Source organism: Oncorhynchus kisutch, linkage group LG10 (assembly GCF_002021735.2).
Source record: "Oncorhynchus kisutch isolate 150728-3 linkage group LG10, Okis_V2, whole genome shotgun sequence".
Lineage (NCBI taxonomy): Eukaryota > Metazoa > Chordata > Actinopteri > Salmoniformes > Salmonidae > Oncorhynchus > Oncorhynchus kisutch.
In genome coordinates this window covers 36,907,709-36,925,459 of record NC_034183.2, presented here as the reverse complement: position 1 = coordinate 36,925,459, position 17,751 = coordinate 36,907,709, and the positions used below count along the sequence as shown (strand labels likewise).

Sequence of the window (17,751 nt, the reverse complement as noted above, 5' to 3'; positions counted from 1 at the left end):
AGTCACAAGTAACTGCTAAAAATAATCTTGCTCTTCCCCTCTGCTGAGCACACCGGACCACAACAAGAGAAAATGCCAATCTCACTGGGCACCACAGGATGATACATAAAGGAGCTTCCCCAAAACATACAATAACTCTACCCTATTCTTTGTGCGGATTCGCAGTGGGAAAAATTCCACATCATTCCCAAGCCATGAAACCCTGAGACAACTGCTCAGTCCACGGACACCACACAAAAATAACAAATAAAATAACCATGCCCAACGTACTCCAAAGTGGAACACGTCACTCAGCCTAACAGGGGAAAAGAAAGGCTATAGCTCTGTGTAGCAAATAGCACTACCCTTCCCAAATCTCCCACTGAGGTACACAACCGATTGTACTCACCTCCTCGGACCGATGTTCCTACAGCAAGTAGAGCAAGAGTATCTAGCCTGGGCAGGGGCCTGAAAACGAGCCATTGTTGCCCTCTCGAACGCAGCACACAACCAACTTACAGCTCATAGCCCAAAAAGGGAGATAAAGGAGATAGGAATAACAAAAAAAGATGTAATTGGAGTCAGGAGTCAGCTAACCTGGAGTCCAATCAATGAGAATGGAAATGTTTGTTAGAGCTGCCTTGCCCTATAAAAAACAAACAAATTTGAGACTCTGGGATGCTCTGGGATTCTAGAGTTCTTCTGTTGGCCAGTGTAGCCTGGTGTTTTGGGGGTACTATTTAATGAAGCTGCCAGTTGAGGACTTGTGAGGAGTCTGTTTCTCAAACTAGACACTAATGTACTTGTCCTCTTGCTCAGTTGTGCACCAGGGCCTCCCACTCCTCTTTCTATTCTGGTTAGAGCCAGTTTGCGCTGTTCTGTGAAGGGAGCAGGACACAGCGTTGTATGAGATCTTCAGTTTCTTGGCAATTTCTCACATGGAATAGCCTTAATTTCTCAGAAAAATTTACGAAATGTCTTTGTTTCTGGCCATTTTGAGCCTGTAATCAAACACACAAATGCTGATGCTCCAGATACTCAACAAGTCTAAAAAAGGCCAGTTGTATTGTTTCTTTAAATCAGGACAACAGTTCAGCTGTGCTAACATAATAGCAAAAGGTTTTCTAATGATCAATTAGCCTTTTAAAATGATAAACTTGTCGATAATGGGCCTCTGTACGCCCATGTAGATATGTCATTAAAAAGAAATCTGCAGTTTCCAGCTACAATAGTCATTTACAACATTAACAATGCCCACACTGTATTTCTGATCAATTTGATGTTATTTTAAAAAATTGACAAAAAAATAAAAAATATGCTCGTCTTTCAAAAACAATGATATTTCTAAGTGACCCCAAACTTTTAAACGGTAGTGTACATTTCCTCTGACAGTTGCATGAACACACACCCACCCACATGGTGACTGCTTGACACACAAGCTCATACATGTCACGCAGGCAAAAAACACAGAAAGACAGATTTAAAAAAGCAACAGCACCTGGTATTTCTGTTCATCAATGAATTTCCCTTTGTCCTTAAAAACAGTCTAATAAAATGTGATAACATAAACATGACCCTCTTGCAATAACACACAGACTGACACACAGCATCACTAGAAATGGAGAAGTTGCTATCATAACCCCTACTCCATCCCTAACCCAGTCATCCTGAAGGCACAGACACACCAATGGTCAAATATAATAGTCAGAAGTAAAGTACAACCAGGCTTCAGAACCACTCAAACTGACCGTAAGAGTTAATGTATTATCAGGTAGGTTACTGAGAACACATTCTCTTTTACAATGATCAGGCAATACGATGCAGCAGGTAGGAGTGAATCTGTAGACAAAGACAATCACAAATGTAGCTAAACACTGCCCTCTACTGCCAGCACACACCTGATTTAAAAAGCATTTACAATGCATCTATGGTCGGATATGAACCTTCCACATTTTATATATAATCTATGCATATGATAAAAGTACCATCTGACATGCAACGACCACCATGATATAATGCATTGATATTGGATGAAGATGCCAAGGCAAATGGAAAAGGAATCATTGTGCTTGAGATACCAGACGACATGTCATAATTGTGATTTATTTTTTAAAACATGGTTGTCATTTCATGCAATAACACAAATCCAGAGTGGTAGCCTAGGGAGTGTGGGGTATTGTCAGCACAGTCTGTTTTCTATAGCATACATTACATTCACAAAACTGGGGTGTATTCTTTAGGTACCAAACAGAAGCAGATGGCTGAAACGAAGAGCGACTAACCCGAAATGGTCCAATAAGGGCTTTATTCTGTTGCAAAACGTTAACTGTTGCTAAATGTTTTGCCCTAATGAATACACCCCTGAGCACACCCATCCAGCACTAGAGTCTGGTCTATGTATACTGCGCTATGGCTCAGCCAGGGGAAGTCAGGGCTCATTGTTGTGGCGTGCCAGTGCAGGGGGCAGGGTGGTCCCACAGGGGCCCTGGAAGTGGAACCTGCAACACACAGAGACACAGGTGTTAAAGGATGCCATAGGGAATCATTAGTATGAAGCGACAGCAATGTTTCCCAATCGTGGTCCTGTAGTCCAAAAGTGGTGCACATTTTATCCCCCTAACACACCTGACTCAAGTTAACCAAGGATTGATGATGAATTGATTAGTTGATTCAAGTGTGTTATTGCTAGGCAAACAAAGCATCACTTTGGGTCCCCGGGACTAGGAGAAACTGGACTACAGTATGTGTATAACCTGAAGCGCATGGTGGCGGGTGTTTCCTCCATGTTAAATTCAGCTACAGGTATTCCTCTAGCCGCCACCTGGGGAGCAAACATGGCTGCTGGGTACACTATGGAGGATGTACCTACCTAAAACACACGAGGAAGATGCACATATCATCTTGTGATTAATATGATCTATTTTACATTGTAGAGAAATCTCTTCAGGGTCTCATTCTTTAAAATCATGCATTAAAATGACACAAAGACAGAATGGACAGACACACACAACCGCACTCACCACTAGGCAGAGGTCACAGAGGTCTAGTTCCTCTTCAACGCGAGTCAGGATGTCTGAGTCCAGAGTCTCCCCGAACCAGACCACATTAGGCCTGAGCAGACCACTACAGCCACCCTGCTCACATCTGGTGAGGCGCAGACACAGTTAGACTACTTAAACGTGTTTCCTACATGACGATCTAAAACAATTCATATGATTGTGATCAACTGCCATCTAAAAAGTGAAGATAAGAACAAACTCAAGAAATCATAACATTAATTAAGTGATAATGCCAGAGAAGCCTCTGTTTGGAGGATATATCGGCACAGGTGTGGCAAACTGTGCCAATATATCCCCCAAACACCGGCTTGAGGGCATTATCACTTTTATATAACGGGCTACCAACATACTCAAATAATGATTGACATATTTTCATTAAAAAACGTTATTTTGATTAATTTATTCATACTACTTCATCCTTCTACAAGATCTAATCCCAACACAAAGCAAGAGTTGCTAGAGATGCGACACTGTCGTTCAGCCTTTTTGTTCAGTATCTATGGACGCGACCCAGTCGTTCGTTCTAAATGTGCTCACTTGTCAGGACACCGTAGCTAGCCAACAACACAATCACTTCAATCTGAAGCTGGAAAGACTGCATATTAGCTGCGTTTTGTTTGACCTTTGTTTAATTGAAATTAGTTTGTATATATCCATACAAATGATACCAGCTGATTCATGATTTCGACTGGCCAACAAATGCTGCCTGCCTGTCTCGACACGTTCATTACTATGGAACAGCAGAAGATCGAATTTGAATATTGAAAGAATGTTGCAAATGTTGGAGAGACAGACAGCAAGGTTTATACAAATATCTCCTGTTGAAAACTAAATGTTAGTCTAAAAGAAATGTGAGAAAGTCTAGATACTTTTTATAGTGGAGATCCAAGTTTATAAATTGCCTGGCTGGGCTGATGAGACAGTGAGTGGATTGCGCAGTCAGATGGAACAGAGTAAATAGGTATTTTAATGTCATAACTTTAGCCGTTGGCAACTGGTGGAATAGACACCGGCTGGAATGCAGTTTTAACCAATCAGGACTCGACCCACCCTTTATATAAACAAGATGGAAGCGAGTTTGTCCCACCCATAGATATCCTATTAAGTTATTATTACTAAGTATTCTAATTCAAAAAGCCATGGTCCCACCTGGGTAAGTCATGAGGAGGGATCTGAGCATCACTGGTGTTGGGGTCTGGAGCACTAGAGAGAGAGCAAAATGGCAATAAATACTGTTACTGTATAGTTACATGTAACAACACCAAGGAAATGCTGACCTGAGTTTGACTGACTTACCCTTTGCCCTCCAGGGCAGCACAGATGGGGCTCTTGTGGTTAACCTCAACATGACCACAGCTCATACAGCAGGTTTTAAACAAACTGCCTGTGGTCACAGAGCGGGAGTAGGAAATAAAACATGACCACAACTCATATAGCCTGGTCACAAAGACAGAGGAGAGCTTACATGGCACTTTGTCAAGCAAAACGAGGAATGCGGTTTGTACAATACGTCAAGATGGAGCTTATTAAAGAATGTGAAACAATGCTGCGTCAGTTCGCTGCTTTTCATTAAACCACGGCCTAAAATAGGCTACGGCCTAAAATATTGGTTCATATGGGCATTAAATGATATCCTACAGAACTGTGATCAGTTATGGAAACATTGGCTACAGTATATGCAAAAATATTCAGATATAGTAAAAAGGCAGACATTTGATCACTACTATAGAAATAGAAACAATTGAGATTTTAGAAACACAAAGTAACAATTACTGGGCTCTCATCATTATTCACATCAAGTCACATGCACAATTATCAGCTTTATGAGCTATCATCAAGGCAAAAGGTGGCTACTTTGAAGAATCTCAAATATAAAACATATTTTGGTTTGTTTAACACTTTTTTGGTTACTACATGATTCCATATGTGTTATTTCATTGTTGATGTCTTCACTATTATTCTACAATGTAGACAATAGTAAAAAAAGAAAAACCCTTGAATGAATAGGTGTGTCCAAACTTTTGACTGGTAATGTGTGGGGGGGGGGTGTAATTAATTCACACACACACACAAATGTTATAGAACACGTACTCAAGTCTGAAATATGGCTGACCCCATTTAGTTGACTGGTCGATTATTTGTTCGATAGGCTGTTGGTCGACCGAGATTTCTTTAGTCGCAATTTATTTCTTCCTCATGGCACACAAGACACCTGTCTGATTCGCGCCTGCCTCAGTGGACTAATCCATTGCAGAGGCCACGGGGATGGCACAGTCCATCACTCCAGAACGTGATATTGGAATTCTATATATTATGAAAAAAAAAAAAATGGTAAAACACTAATAAATCAAATATTATTTTATAACAAATGCACTTTCTCCCGCGCTGGATATGGTCGCTGTCCGCGGTTCTGAAACAATCTTCAGTGTGCCATAGAATTGGAGCCTTTCCCTATGTTACTATGTGCATAATAGCAAAATTAACCAGCATAATGGGATTGAGAACAATGCGGCGCCGGCAGCAGAGACGACGAGACAGCCCTTAATTAGTAGCCTTGTTTAACCACCATCGAACTGTAGGTCTTAAGAGTCCTGTTTAGTCTTAATACCATAACTTACTTAGGCCTATATTTCCATATATAGGCTACTGTATCAATCATTCATTCATGCCATCGCACAGCACATGAGACATTCATGCTTTGAAATGCAATCAAGCATTTCAGTTTTTAAATAAAATAAAACGGGAGCTTTGAATAATTAGCCTACACAATAAATAAAACGCAATTCACAAATGGATGCAACTGTTTTTAATGTGCTGTATTAAAGGCTTTCTAGATATTTTTTTTCCCGTTAGAACAGACTTTAGCACTATACCTTCACTTATTTAGTGTTGTTTACACTGTTCCAAATGGTTAGAAAATAATATTGTGATCTAACAGCAACTGTTTGGCACACAATACTCAAGCAGTGCTTGCTCCTATACCCTCCTTTTTCTTGATCTCCAGTAGTTTCCTCAACTACTTTAAGTCAAATGTCTTCCACGAATCTGACTACAACTTTTACTCCTGAGCAACCAGTAAACATTTGCCCGCTTCTCAAGATTATTTTTCATGTCCTCCGTATCCATTTTGCTGTAGACATCACTGTGTTTGGAGTTTGTTATTACTAATTTATTGATGTGTTTATGATATAGGTCAGGCTCTATTGGTCACATGCATGTGATGCTTATGTTTTACATAAAGAGAGCAAGGGTTGAGGGAATAGGGTTTTGTTTTCCCTAAACAAATTAAAAGTAACTTTTTCCAGTCAGAAACAGCTAAATGGCTGAAATTATGGAGAGCGCAATAAACACTTGCTGTGCTGTGGTGCATTTTTACTGCAGTAGTGAGGAGAGCGAGACAACGTGAGCCAGTCACAGGCACTCGCTGTCATTTTTTTTAAAACACAGTGTGACCATTGTGCTCTGAGTTATTTGTGTGTCTTAATTATTTAATCAAACAGGTGTGCTTATAGCGTCACATAAGCTCAGTGCATATGTAGTTGCTTCTATTCAAACACATAGCGTGTGGCTCTATATATGGAAAAATATGTTTAAACATTTCGACCAAGTGATTGGTCGAAAGAACAGAGTGCGACTCTCGGTCGACCAAGATATATATATATTTTTTTTTTCCCGGGGAAATCCGTAGTCTGAAAGCTTGTATGGTATATCTACAACCCAGTCTGAGTACCCAAGATGGACCGACTATGACACGCTGGAGTGAAACTGGCCTTCAACAATCTTCTTTAAATCTACACTTTAATAACAACATGAGTCCCCCAATACCACTACTCGCTAGTCAGACACATGTTCCGACCCAAATGGCATCCCTATTCCCTATAGTGCACTAGAAGATGACACCATATGTAGGGCTTTGGTCAAAAGTAGTGCACTACACAGGGGATAGGGTGCCATTTGGGACACAGGCACAGTGAAAGTGCCATTGAATTATTACCGTGGATCTACTAGCTAACTAGTCAGGACAGTGAAAGTCAGTCTGGGTGACATAGCCATGGATACAGTACCGTGCATCTCCAAAATGTTGATGGATCCGGCTCGGCGATGTAGCTCATCGATGTTCTGTGTGATGACGGTGACGCGGCGCCCCTGTTTCTGCAGCCTGGCCTCACACTCTGCTATGGCCACATGAGCCGAGTTGGGGCTCTTCGTCAGCATCACCTCCCTGCGGTAGTGGTAGAACTCCCATACCCTGGATGGGTTCTGACTGAACGCACCAGGGGTGGCCAGGTCCTGATTTGGGGGGGGACAAAGTGAGGATGAAAAACAGAGTGATAGAGAAAAGGGGGGAGTGAGAAACAAGGCGAGAGGGGCGGGACAGGAGGAGGAGAGGGTGGAGGGAGACAAAGGGGAAGAGCAGTGCACTATAAAGGGAATAGGGTGCCATTTAGGATGCATTCTTGGGGTGTTTACCTGGGCTTGCCATTTCCTCCAGAAGCCTCCTTCTCCTCTGAAGGTTGGGACCCCACTCTCAGCACTAACCCCTGCTCCCGTCAAGATGGCCACGTGTTTGGCTTTCGAGAACACCTCTCGGAATGCTGCTAGGTCTGAAAACACAGACAAAAATATTAAGACTAAAAAGTAACACACATACAAACACAGAAGACCATGTGTGTGTGGTCTTGTTCTTCCATCCTTGTGGGTCCCTGAAATTCCTAAAAGTCCCCACAATGTTAGTCAAATAAGGATAATTCTCCCTCATGGAGACAAATTCAGTGATGGAAAAAGTACCCAATTGTCATACTTGAGTAAAAGTAAAGATGCCTTAATAAGAAATGACTCAAGTAGCAGTGAAAGTCACCCAGTAAAATACTACTTGAGTAAAAGTATTTGGTATCAAATCTACTTAAGTATCAAAAGTAAATGTAAATGCTCAAATATACTTAAAGTTGAAGTCGGAAGTTTACAGGTTGGAGTCATTAAAACTTGTTTTTCAACCACTCCACAAATTTCTTGTTAAACTATAGTTTTGGCAAGTCGGTTAAGAAATGTACTTTGCGCATGACAAGTAATTTTTCCAACAGTTGTTTACAGACAGATTATTTCACTATATCACAATTCCAGTGGGTGAGAAGTTTACATCCACTAAGTTGACTGTGTCTTTAAACAGCTTGGAAAATTCCAGAAAATTATGTCATGGCTTTAGAAGCTTCTGATAGGCTAATTGACATCATTTGAGTCAATTGGAGGTGTACCTGTGGCTGTATTTCAAGGCCTACCTTCAAGCTCTATGCCTCTATGCTTGACATCGGGAAAATCAAAAGAAATCAGTCAAGGCCTCAGAAAAACAATTGTAGACCTCCACAGGTGTGGTTCATCTTTGGAAGCAATTTCCAAACGCCTGAAGGTACCATGTTCATCTGTACAAACAATAGTACGCAAGTACAAACACCATTGGACCACACAGCCGTCATACCGCTCAGGAAGGAGATGCGTTCTGTCTCCTAGAGATGAATGTATTTTGGTGTGAAAAGTGCAAATCAATCCCAGAACAACAGCAAAGGACCTTGTGAAGATGTTGTAGGAAACAGGTACAAAAGTATCTATATCCACAGTAAAACGAGTCCTATATTGACATAACCTGAAAGGCCGCTCAGCAAGGAAGAAGCCACTGCTCCAAAACCGCCATAAAAAAAGCCAGACTACGGTTTGTAACTGCACATGGGGACAAAGATTGTAGTTTTTGGAGAAATGTCCTCTGGTCTGATGAAACAAAAATAGATCTGTTTGGTCATAATGACCATCGTTATGTTTGGAGGGAAAAGGGGGAGGCGTGCAAGCTGAAGAACACCATCCCAACCGTGAAGCACAGGGGTGGCAGCATCATATTGTGGGGGTGCTTTGCTGCAGGAGGGACTGGTGCAGAAACCAAAATAGCTGGCATCATGAGAGGGGAAATTATGTGGATATATTGAAGCAACATCTCAAGACATCAGTCAGGAAGTTAAAGCTTGGTCGCAAATGGGTCTTCCAAATGGACAATGACCCCAAGCATACTTCCAAAGTTGTGGCAAATTGGCTTAAGGACAACAAAGTCAAGGTGTTGGAGAGGCCATCACAAAGCCCTGCCCTCAACCCTATAGAAAATTTGTGGGGAGAACTGAAGTGTGTGCGAGCAAGGAGGCCTACAAACCTGACCCAGTTGCACCAGCTCTGTCAGGAGGAAAGGTCCAAAATTCACCCAACTGAATGTGGGAAGCTTGTGGAAGGCTACCCAAAACGTTTGACCCAAGTTAAACTATTTAAAGGCAACGCTACCAAATACCTTTTTGAGCTTGTAAACTTCTGACCCACTGGGAATGTGATGAAATACAAAAAAGCTTAAATAATTCTCTCCACTATTATTCTGACATTTCACATTCTTAAAATAAGTGACCAGGAAATTTTTACTAGGATTAAACGTCAGGAATTGTGAAACTGAGTTTAAATGTATTTGGCTAAGGTGTATGTAAACTTCCAACTTCAACTTCCTTATATTAAAACAAACCAGACGGCACAATGTTCTTGTTTTTGTTCAATGAAGAATAGCCAGGGGCACACTCCAACATAACTCACAAACTAAGCATTTGTGTTTAGTGAGTCTCCAGATCAGAGGCAGTAGGGAGGACCAGGCATGTTCTCTTGATAAGCGTGCATTCGAAAAGTAACGAGTACTTTTGGGTAACAGGGAAAATGTATGGCGTAAAAAGTATATTATTTTCTTTAGGAACGTAGTAGAGTAAAAGTTGTCAAAAATATAAATACTAAAGTAAAGATACCGCAAAAGACTACTTAAGTAGTACAGTATTTTACTTAATTACTTAACACCACTGGACATTTCCCACATCTCCACGAGGACAAAGGCTATTTTAAGCTAAGGGGTTAGGTTTAGGGTTCAGAATTAGGGTTAGCTTTAGGGTTTAAGTGTAGGGGTTAGAGAAATTTGGATTTTTTTTTAATAGAAATCAATTTTAGGTTCCCACGAGGATAGAAAAACAAGTGTGTGTACTACACCAACACAGTCCTACCTGAGCTGGGTCTGGCCATGACCGGTCTGTTCTGGGTCTCTTTAAATCGGGTACACAGATGAGAGGTGACGCCTCTGCTGGTGAACTGACGTACAATCATCAGGGTTAACTAAGAAAAAGAACAAGAAGAAAAAGATAAGATGGCGGCCCTGAGGAGGGCGAGCGTCATACCGGTTCCTGCTCGACTTCGCTTTTTATTAATGGCTGTTTTTCTGTTACTACTTTGTTCACTCCATGTTGGTTCAATAATTTCCTTCAAACCGACAAACACTTCTGGATCATGAATCAGAAGCTACACACTTCTCTCAGCATCCCAGATTGGGAATACTACGCCAGTGACGAGGAAGGAAAGGGGGACTCCAAGCTAGGCTGAAAAGACTGCCTACATGGCCTCTTCCTAGTATCCTGATGGCTAATAGGTTTGGGTGGTATACCTTATATACCGTATTCCAGGGTAACTTTGAAAAAGCCACAGGATGGTTTTTCAATAACGTCAAAACAATTTTTTGAAGTTTTTCAAGAAAATTTGGAGATACTTAAGTTAATACCTGCAGTCAACTTGTGCAATTCGTTTTGAGATAAAGCAGACTGCGTTCTTCATTTCATCGGTCACAATATTTTACATTATGACGCTTACAGTACGTAGTTCCCCGGAAAATAGCTAAATGTTTGTAAATAGCACAACGGAAGACGGCGGGAGCTGGAGTCCATAGTCTCTGTTTTGCGGTGCAAATGAGGCGATGAAGTTGCACTTGTATGCAATTCACTACTAAATGTTTGCCCTCAGACATCTTAGAATTCTGCCAGAAGTCAAAGAGCTCTGATGAGTTCTGTACAGCTTCCATTCCTTCCCTGTGCTTCCAACTAGCACTGATGAGTTCTGTACAGCTTCCATTCCTTCCCTGTGCTTCCAACTAGCTCTGATGAGTTCTGTACAGCTTCCATTCCTTCCCTGTGCTTCCAACTAGCTCTGATGAGTTCTGTACAGCTTCCATTCCTTCCCTGTGCTTCCAACTAGCTCTGATGAGTTCTGTACAGCTTCCATTCCTTCCCTGTGCTTCCAACTAGCGTTTTATTTTCTCTTCCGTTCTTCTCCCCTCTGCTCTTCCTTTAGAAAAGCATGCATCACAACTTTGTTCACTTGCACAATTTCTCTCGTTCCCTTTCACTTGTAAATGTCCACACTCATTGAAAATGACATTCGGTAGCTACTAGCTATGCTTGATTAACTTTGAGCTGTATTTGCCTCCAATGTCGTTTAAGAGAATTTGGCACAATGTCCAACCGGCCTCACAAGAACAGACCACCTGTAACCACGCCAGCCCAGGACCCCCACATCCGGCTTCTTCACCTGCGGACTCGTCTGAGACAAGACACCCGGACAGTATTTCTGTCTAATACAGCCACTTTGTGGGAAGAAAATAAATAAATTGGCTGGGCCTTGCTCCCAAGTGGGCCTATGCCCTCTCAGGCCCACCCATGGATGTGCCCCTGCTCAATTATGTGAAACCTATAGATGAGGGCCTAATGAATATATTTCAATTGACTGATATCCTTATATGAACTGTAACTCTAAAATCTTTGATGTTTGATAACTCAAACTCGCAATGCATGTGGAAAGGACTACAGACTATCAAACTACAAAGGCAAATCCAGCTGAGTGGTTCCTACAGAAGCCTCCCTCCCAGACACGATTAACTCATTCTATGCTCGCTACTCTCATTGCTCCAGATGACCAGGTGTGTTCACTCGCCGATGCTGACATGAGGAAAACTCTCAAAACCGCCGAACCAGATGGCATCTTCTCGGACATCTACAACATGTCCCTGTCCCAGACTGTAGTCCCCACCTTCAAGGACACAACAATTTTCCCAGTGCCTGAGCAAAACAAGGGTGACATGCCCAAATGACTAATCGCCCTTACCACTGTCATCATTAAATGCTTGGAGGCTGGTCTTGACCCACATTAAGGTCAGCACGCCAGGTACACAGGACCCACTCCAATTTGCCTACCGCTCCAACAGATCCAATGAAGATGCCATTTCCATCGCTATTCACACGACCATATCACATCTGGACAAGAAGAACACCTATGTGAGAATCCTATTCATTGACTACCGTTCAGCATTCAACACTATTATTCCCTCCAAGCTCAACACCAAGTTCAAAGCCCTGGCTCTGGTCACCACTTTTTGCACCTGCAACTGGATCCTGGACTTCCTGACGTGTAGACCACAGGCTGGATTGGCAATAACACCTCCTCCACACTGACTCTTAACACAGGGCCCCACAGGGGTGTGTCCTCAGCCCTCTGCTGTACTCCCTGTTAACCCATGACTGCATGGCACAACACCAACTCCAAGTTTACTGACGACATCACAGTTGTATGCCTGATATCCAACCAAAAACATCTGCCAATAGGGAGGAGGTAAGTGAACTGGCATGTGGTGCCTGGACAACCACCTCTTCCTCAACGTCAGAAAAACAAAAGGAGTTGATTGTTGACTTCAGGAAGCCAAGGAGGGAACATGCCCCAATCCACATCAACAGAACTGCAGTAGAGAGTCAGTAGTTTAAAGTTCCTCGCCATCCACATCACCGAGGACTTGACATCGACCAACACCACCACCACTCATCAAGAGGGCACAACAGTGTATCTACTTCATAATGCTGCTGAAGAAATTTGGCATGCCACCCCGGGTCCTCTCCAAATACTACCACTGCACCATCGAGAGCATCCTGACCGGTAGCTTCACGGCCTGGTACAAAAATTGCTCCATCCACGATCACAATGCCCTCCATAGGGTGGCAAAGACAGCCCAGAACATCACAAAGAAGCATGCTCCCACCCATCCAGGACATCTACTCGTAATGGTGCCTGAGGAAGACCCGCAGCATCATCAAGGGCCCCATAAACCCCAGCTGCTCACTCCCTTACCGTCAGGCAGACCGTATCAGAGCATGAGGTCTGACACCAACAGGCTCAGAGAGGGTTTCTCTCTACAAGCCATAAAGACTGCTGAACACTTGAACTTGACCACCAGCTCTGATTCGCCAAACCTTAGCACACACACATCACAACTGCTGCTACCAGACTCTTACAATTGCTAAATAATGCACCATTTAAACACTTGTCCCCCAATTCCCCCTTCCTCAAAACACATGTAAATATTTGAGTATATATTGTGCCCTCCTGTACTATACATATGCTAAAATATTCTACTGAACCATTTACTTCATGTTCATATTCTTATATTCTATTATTTCTTATTGTTGTTGCAAAGTGGAGAAGGAACTTGCAAGTAAGCTCTTCATTGGATGGCGTATACCACGTGTATCCTGTACGTTTGACTAATACAACTTTAAACTTGAAGAATATGAAGGATATACTAAACAAATTCAAGTAATGTCTCAACAGAAACCTACAGCCAACAGAACTCATATTGATGTTGACACTGCAAATTACCAGAGGGACAACTACTTTGGGCACGTTACTACCTCATAGATCAAGAAAGCAGGGGGTTATTGTAACAAAACACCACACTGTTGTCACCTAACCAACTAGCTATTGTACCTGGAGATCTTGCTTGCTGTAACAACTCGGAAACGTTGCTGACATGCGCAGACCTCTCTGGCTCGTCAAAGGGTAAATATTCATAGCAAGCTACTGTAGCTCGCTATCTGGTTTTCTTTGACCCGTGTGCATTTAAGGGCGTAAAGGGGGTCGTTAGTCTTTTAGACTCGAAAATCGACCCTAGGCAACAGGGTCGGGTTTTCGAGATTATTTGTTGTTCATGCAACTTGCAAGCAAAGATGGTACTCTTGAGGTGAGCTCTAAATACAACAGATAGCTATCTATCTATGGAATGCAACTCAAGTTTAGCTGTTAGCTAGCTAACGTTAAACTTGTTGATATTCTTCAAGCGACTATCAGCATGTACGTTTCGCATATCCAAAGAAGCATTGCCATACAACATTAATATGCCCTGATTAAATACCATTAACTTTCAGATATATTTAATCTGAGACATTTTACATGTTGAATTTCTCCAAGTCCTTCCTTACCCTGTTTCCGCTGTTTAGTTAAGAGGTGTGTGTAATTTTAAATGTCTTCCTCTTCTTCTCCTTTGGGATTGGGTTGGCAGATCGCATCCAACTTTCAGGTGCATACACCGCCACCTACAGTATTGAAGTGTGAGGCCAGTCATGGCCTACCTACATTGAATGATCTTCATTATTCCTGTTTCTAAACGGAAAAAAATTGCACCATCAATATACCACTATTTCATAAGAATTACCCCCCCATTAACTATTTTGCTGTACTCCCAGGTACTTCTCTGCAGCTGCCACCTACACTCACTACTTTGCCCCTATCTGCTCCTACACCATGCCAACGGCATGGGAGGGCTCTTCAACCTGCCTATCTCGCACTGGACACTTCCGATCCCCAGCAACATGAGCATCCCTACAGTTGACACACACAACTTTATCCACAGACACTATACAATCCTCTGAGGTGCTAAACGTTTTAAAATTGTATTGGTGGATTGCATCAACTAGGTGCATACATCGCCGCCATCTACTGTACTGGAGTGTGAGTGAGGACACAGCCTCCCTTAGCTAAAGATTTTTAGCTAAAGCTGTGAGAAAAGATTTTTGTTATTCTTTACTGGGAGTTACAGGTTTATCTATACAAACAGTTGCCAGAGATTTTTCAAATGCCTGGTATGGACGATACTATCGTCATTCTCGATTTGGCCAAACATGTTTCTTCTAAAATGTCCGTGTCCAGTTGCAGGTGGCGTGCCTGGATGTAGAAAGTGCTCCGTTAATTAATGAAGTAATCCAACAATGTGTATGCCGCCATCTTATCTATTTCAAATCTTCTCTCATTGATTAAGACAGGTGGGTCCACCCCTGACACCCCTGACACGGCCTCATGGTCCGGAGTGGCTATCCTGCGGACTGGGTTTGAAATGGATCACTGTCAATTGCTCACTGTCACCCTATGTTTACCACAGGTATGACAAAACATTTATTTTTACTGTTCTAATTACGTTGGTAACCAGTTTAAAATAACAATCAGGCACCTCAGGGGTTTGCGATATATGGACAATATACCACTGCTAAGGGCTGTGTCCAGGCACTCTGCAATGTATTGTGCCTAAGAACAGCTCTTAGCCGTGGTATATTGGTCATATAACACACCACCTCTTGCCTTATTGCTTAATTATACAGATTCAAAATTGGCCTATAAATGCTTTATATAATTTGCAATATCACAGCTAAATCTCCCAAAGTAACCGTGCCATTCCAAATGCTAAAACCTGATGAAAAAAAACAATAATACAAAACACAGCGGAATATAAACTGTTCAGGGGCATGTAAAAGGATGAAGCGCTTCTTTTGATACTAAAATAATATCCTGCTTTTAAACTAATATGCTACATATTTATATTGCTGTGTATATTCTCTTTTCTAGTTGTCTGTCAATGTTGTGCAATGTTATAGCTACAGTAAACATTTATGAATGAATGATTTGCCGTTTACAATAGTTGGAATCCAACCATTGGATCAAGAAATTATTGTAAGCCTATGCTGCAAATGAGCGCAAACGTAACCATAATGGTGCAATGCATCTGACTTGACTGTTGATGATTTAATGTCAATGTTTGAAATAAATACATTGTTTTCATGTATTTATTTATTTGTTAGGGACAGTGACAATGATTCAATGTGTATCTATCCCTAACATATATAGACCTACTTATCTATTATTAACTCTACTGCCTAAAATTCTTCAACCATCTAATAGCCTAATTAAAAGTCAAAGTCGTAACAGTTTTAGTTAAAAGTCCATTAAAAGTCCATCTTTAATCTAAGCAGACTTTAACATCTCTATACTACCAGGGGTTGGTCGGGAGGAAGATCCGGGAGGGGGGCGGTTAGGTCATGTAGTTTACCCGGCCTGTCTAATGCCTCCTGCTGTCTCCTCTCCTGCAATGCCATGACATCCTCTGGGCATTGTGATTGATAGATATGGTATGATTTACTTTTAGACGGGCCGGGGGTCCCTTTTTATAGGCCTGGATATTTTTATTTAGCAAATGTAAATAGTGCTCTGTTTCTGTGGCCAACCCAATGAACCCTGGTAGAAATAATCAATCAGTGCTTTATTGAATGGTCATTTGGTATGTCAAGGTAATGAACATTAAGGGTAAAAAATAAATAATAATAATACAAAACACAGTAGAATATTGAGCCTAAAATGAAGATTTTTGCAATTTTTTGGAGATCCTCCTTCAGCTTAGTGTATTATATTAGCCTGTCTGGCCCTTACTCTCAGTTAGCCTCCCTAACTACTCTACATTATGGGAGTTAGATATGCTAGTCTAGATATACTATCTGCCTATACATTAATAGTATAAATGGGATGAATCTACACTCTTAGAAAAAATGGGTTCTGTCCCCATAGGGGAACCCTTACAATAACTGTTTTTGGTTCCAGGTAGAAAGAACCCATTTGGGTTCCATGTAGAACCCTTTCCACAGAGGGTTCTACATAGAACCCAAAAGGAATATACCTTGAACCAAAAAGGGTTCTCCTGTGGTGACAGCCGAAGAACCCTTTTGAAACCTTTTTTTCTAAGAGAGTATCAGTGACAAATGGACAAATGTGCTGTAAAATGACAATGTGCTTGTTCTTGCATATAAATGCCCCATTCTAGTTCCATTCTGTGTATTCTGATGATATCATCCACTAGATGGGGTGAGCTTGCTTCCCAAAAGAGAGAGAAGAGTTGGAGAATAGCAGCTTTCAAATGGTGATGGTACATGCAGATGGGTATTGACTTACTGATCTCTTTTTTTAAATATTTTTTTATTTAACCTTTATTTAACTAGGCAAGTCAGTAAAGAACAAATTCTTATTTACAATGACGGCCTACCAAAAGGCAAAAGGCCTCCTGCGGGGACAGGGGCACGGGATTTTAAAAAACTAAAACAATATAAATATAGGACAAAACACATCACTACAAGAGAGAGAACACAACGCTACATAAAGAGGGACCTAAGACAACAACATAGCAAGGCAGTAACACATGACAACATAGCAACACAGCATACAACAACATGGTAGGAACACAACATGGTCGCAGCACAAAACATGGTACAAACATTATTGGGCACAGTCAACAGCACAAAAGTCAAGAAGGTAGAGACAACAATACATCACACAATGCAGCCACAATTGTCAGTAAGAGTGTCCATGATTGAGTCTTTGAATGAAGAGATTGAGATAAAACTGTCCAGTTTGAGTGTTTGTTGCAGCTCGTTCCAGTCGCTAGCTGCAGCGAACTCTTGACAACCATTATAAATATCTGCCATGTAGGCTATGGAGTCAGCCATGATGAAGGAGACAGAGAAGCTAGGGTTAGGTAGGCTAACTGAAAGTAAGGGCCAGACAGTCTCCAGATATCATCTCCAATTATAGCCTACTGATTTACTCTCTGGGGAATGGGCAGGTATTCTCACAATAGCAACTGTATGTTATTCTGTGCTGTTGCAGACAGGGGAGTCTGTGTGTGTGTCAGTGGCGTAAGGCAGTTTCCTCGGGCTGCAAGGTACGAGCAAGCCCCGCCCCAACCCAA

The 17,751-nt window shown here is 41.8% G+C and overlaps 1 protein-coding gene across 2 annotated transcripts; it reads right to left on the bottom strand.

The window, feature by feature from the left end:
- Positions 1–2,054: 2,054 nt before the first annotated feature.
- Positions 2,055–14,285, bottom strand: LOC109898100 (NAD-dependent protein deacylase sirtuin-5, mitochondrial). 2 transcript variants are annotated; one of them, XM_020492900.2, is made up of 9 exons: positions 14,168–14,285; positions 10,103–10,211; positions 7,509–7,642; positions 7,103–7,328; positions 4,335–4,422; positions 4,188–4,241; positions 3,000–3,123; positions 2,733–2,848; positions 2,055–2,477 (listed from the first exon to the last, which is right to left on the bottom strand). In XM_020492900.2, exons 2-9 carry the CDS (start codon positions 10,200–10,202, stop codon positions 2,408–2,410), a joined length of 912 nt encoding a protein of 303 aa, XP_020348489.1. In that variant the 5' UTR covers positions 10,203–10,211; positions 14,168–14,285; the 3' UTR covers positions 2,055–2,407. The 2 variants fall into 2 exon arrangements, with proteins under 2 accessions (XP_020348489.1, XP_020348488.1); XM_020492899.2 differs by having other exon boundaries at positions 13,677–14,178.
- Positions 14,286–17,751: the final 3,466 nt, after the last annotated feature.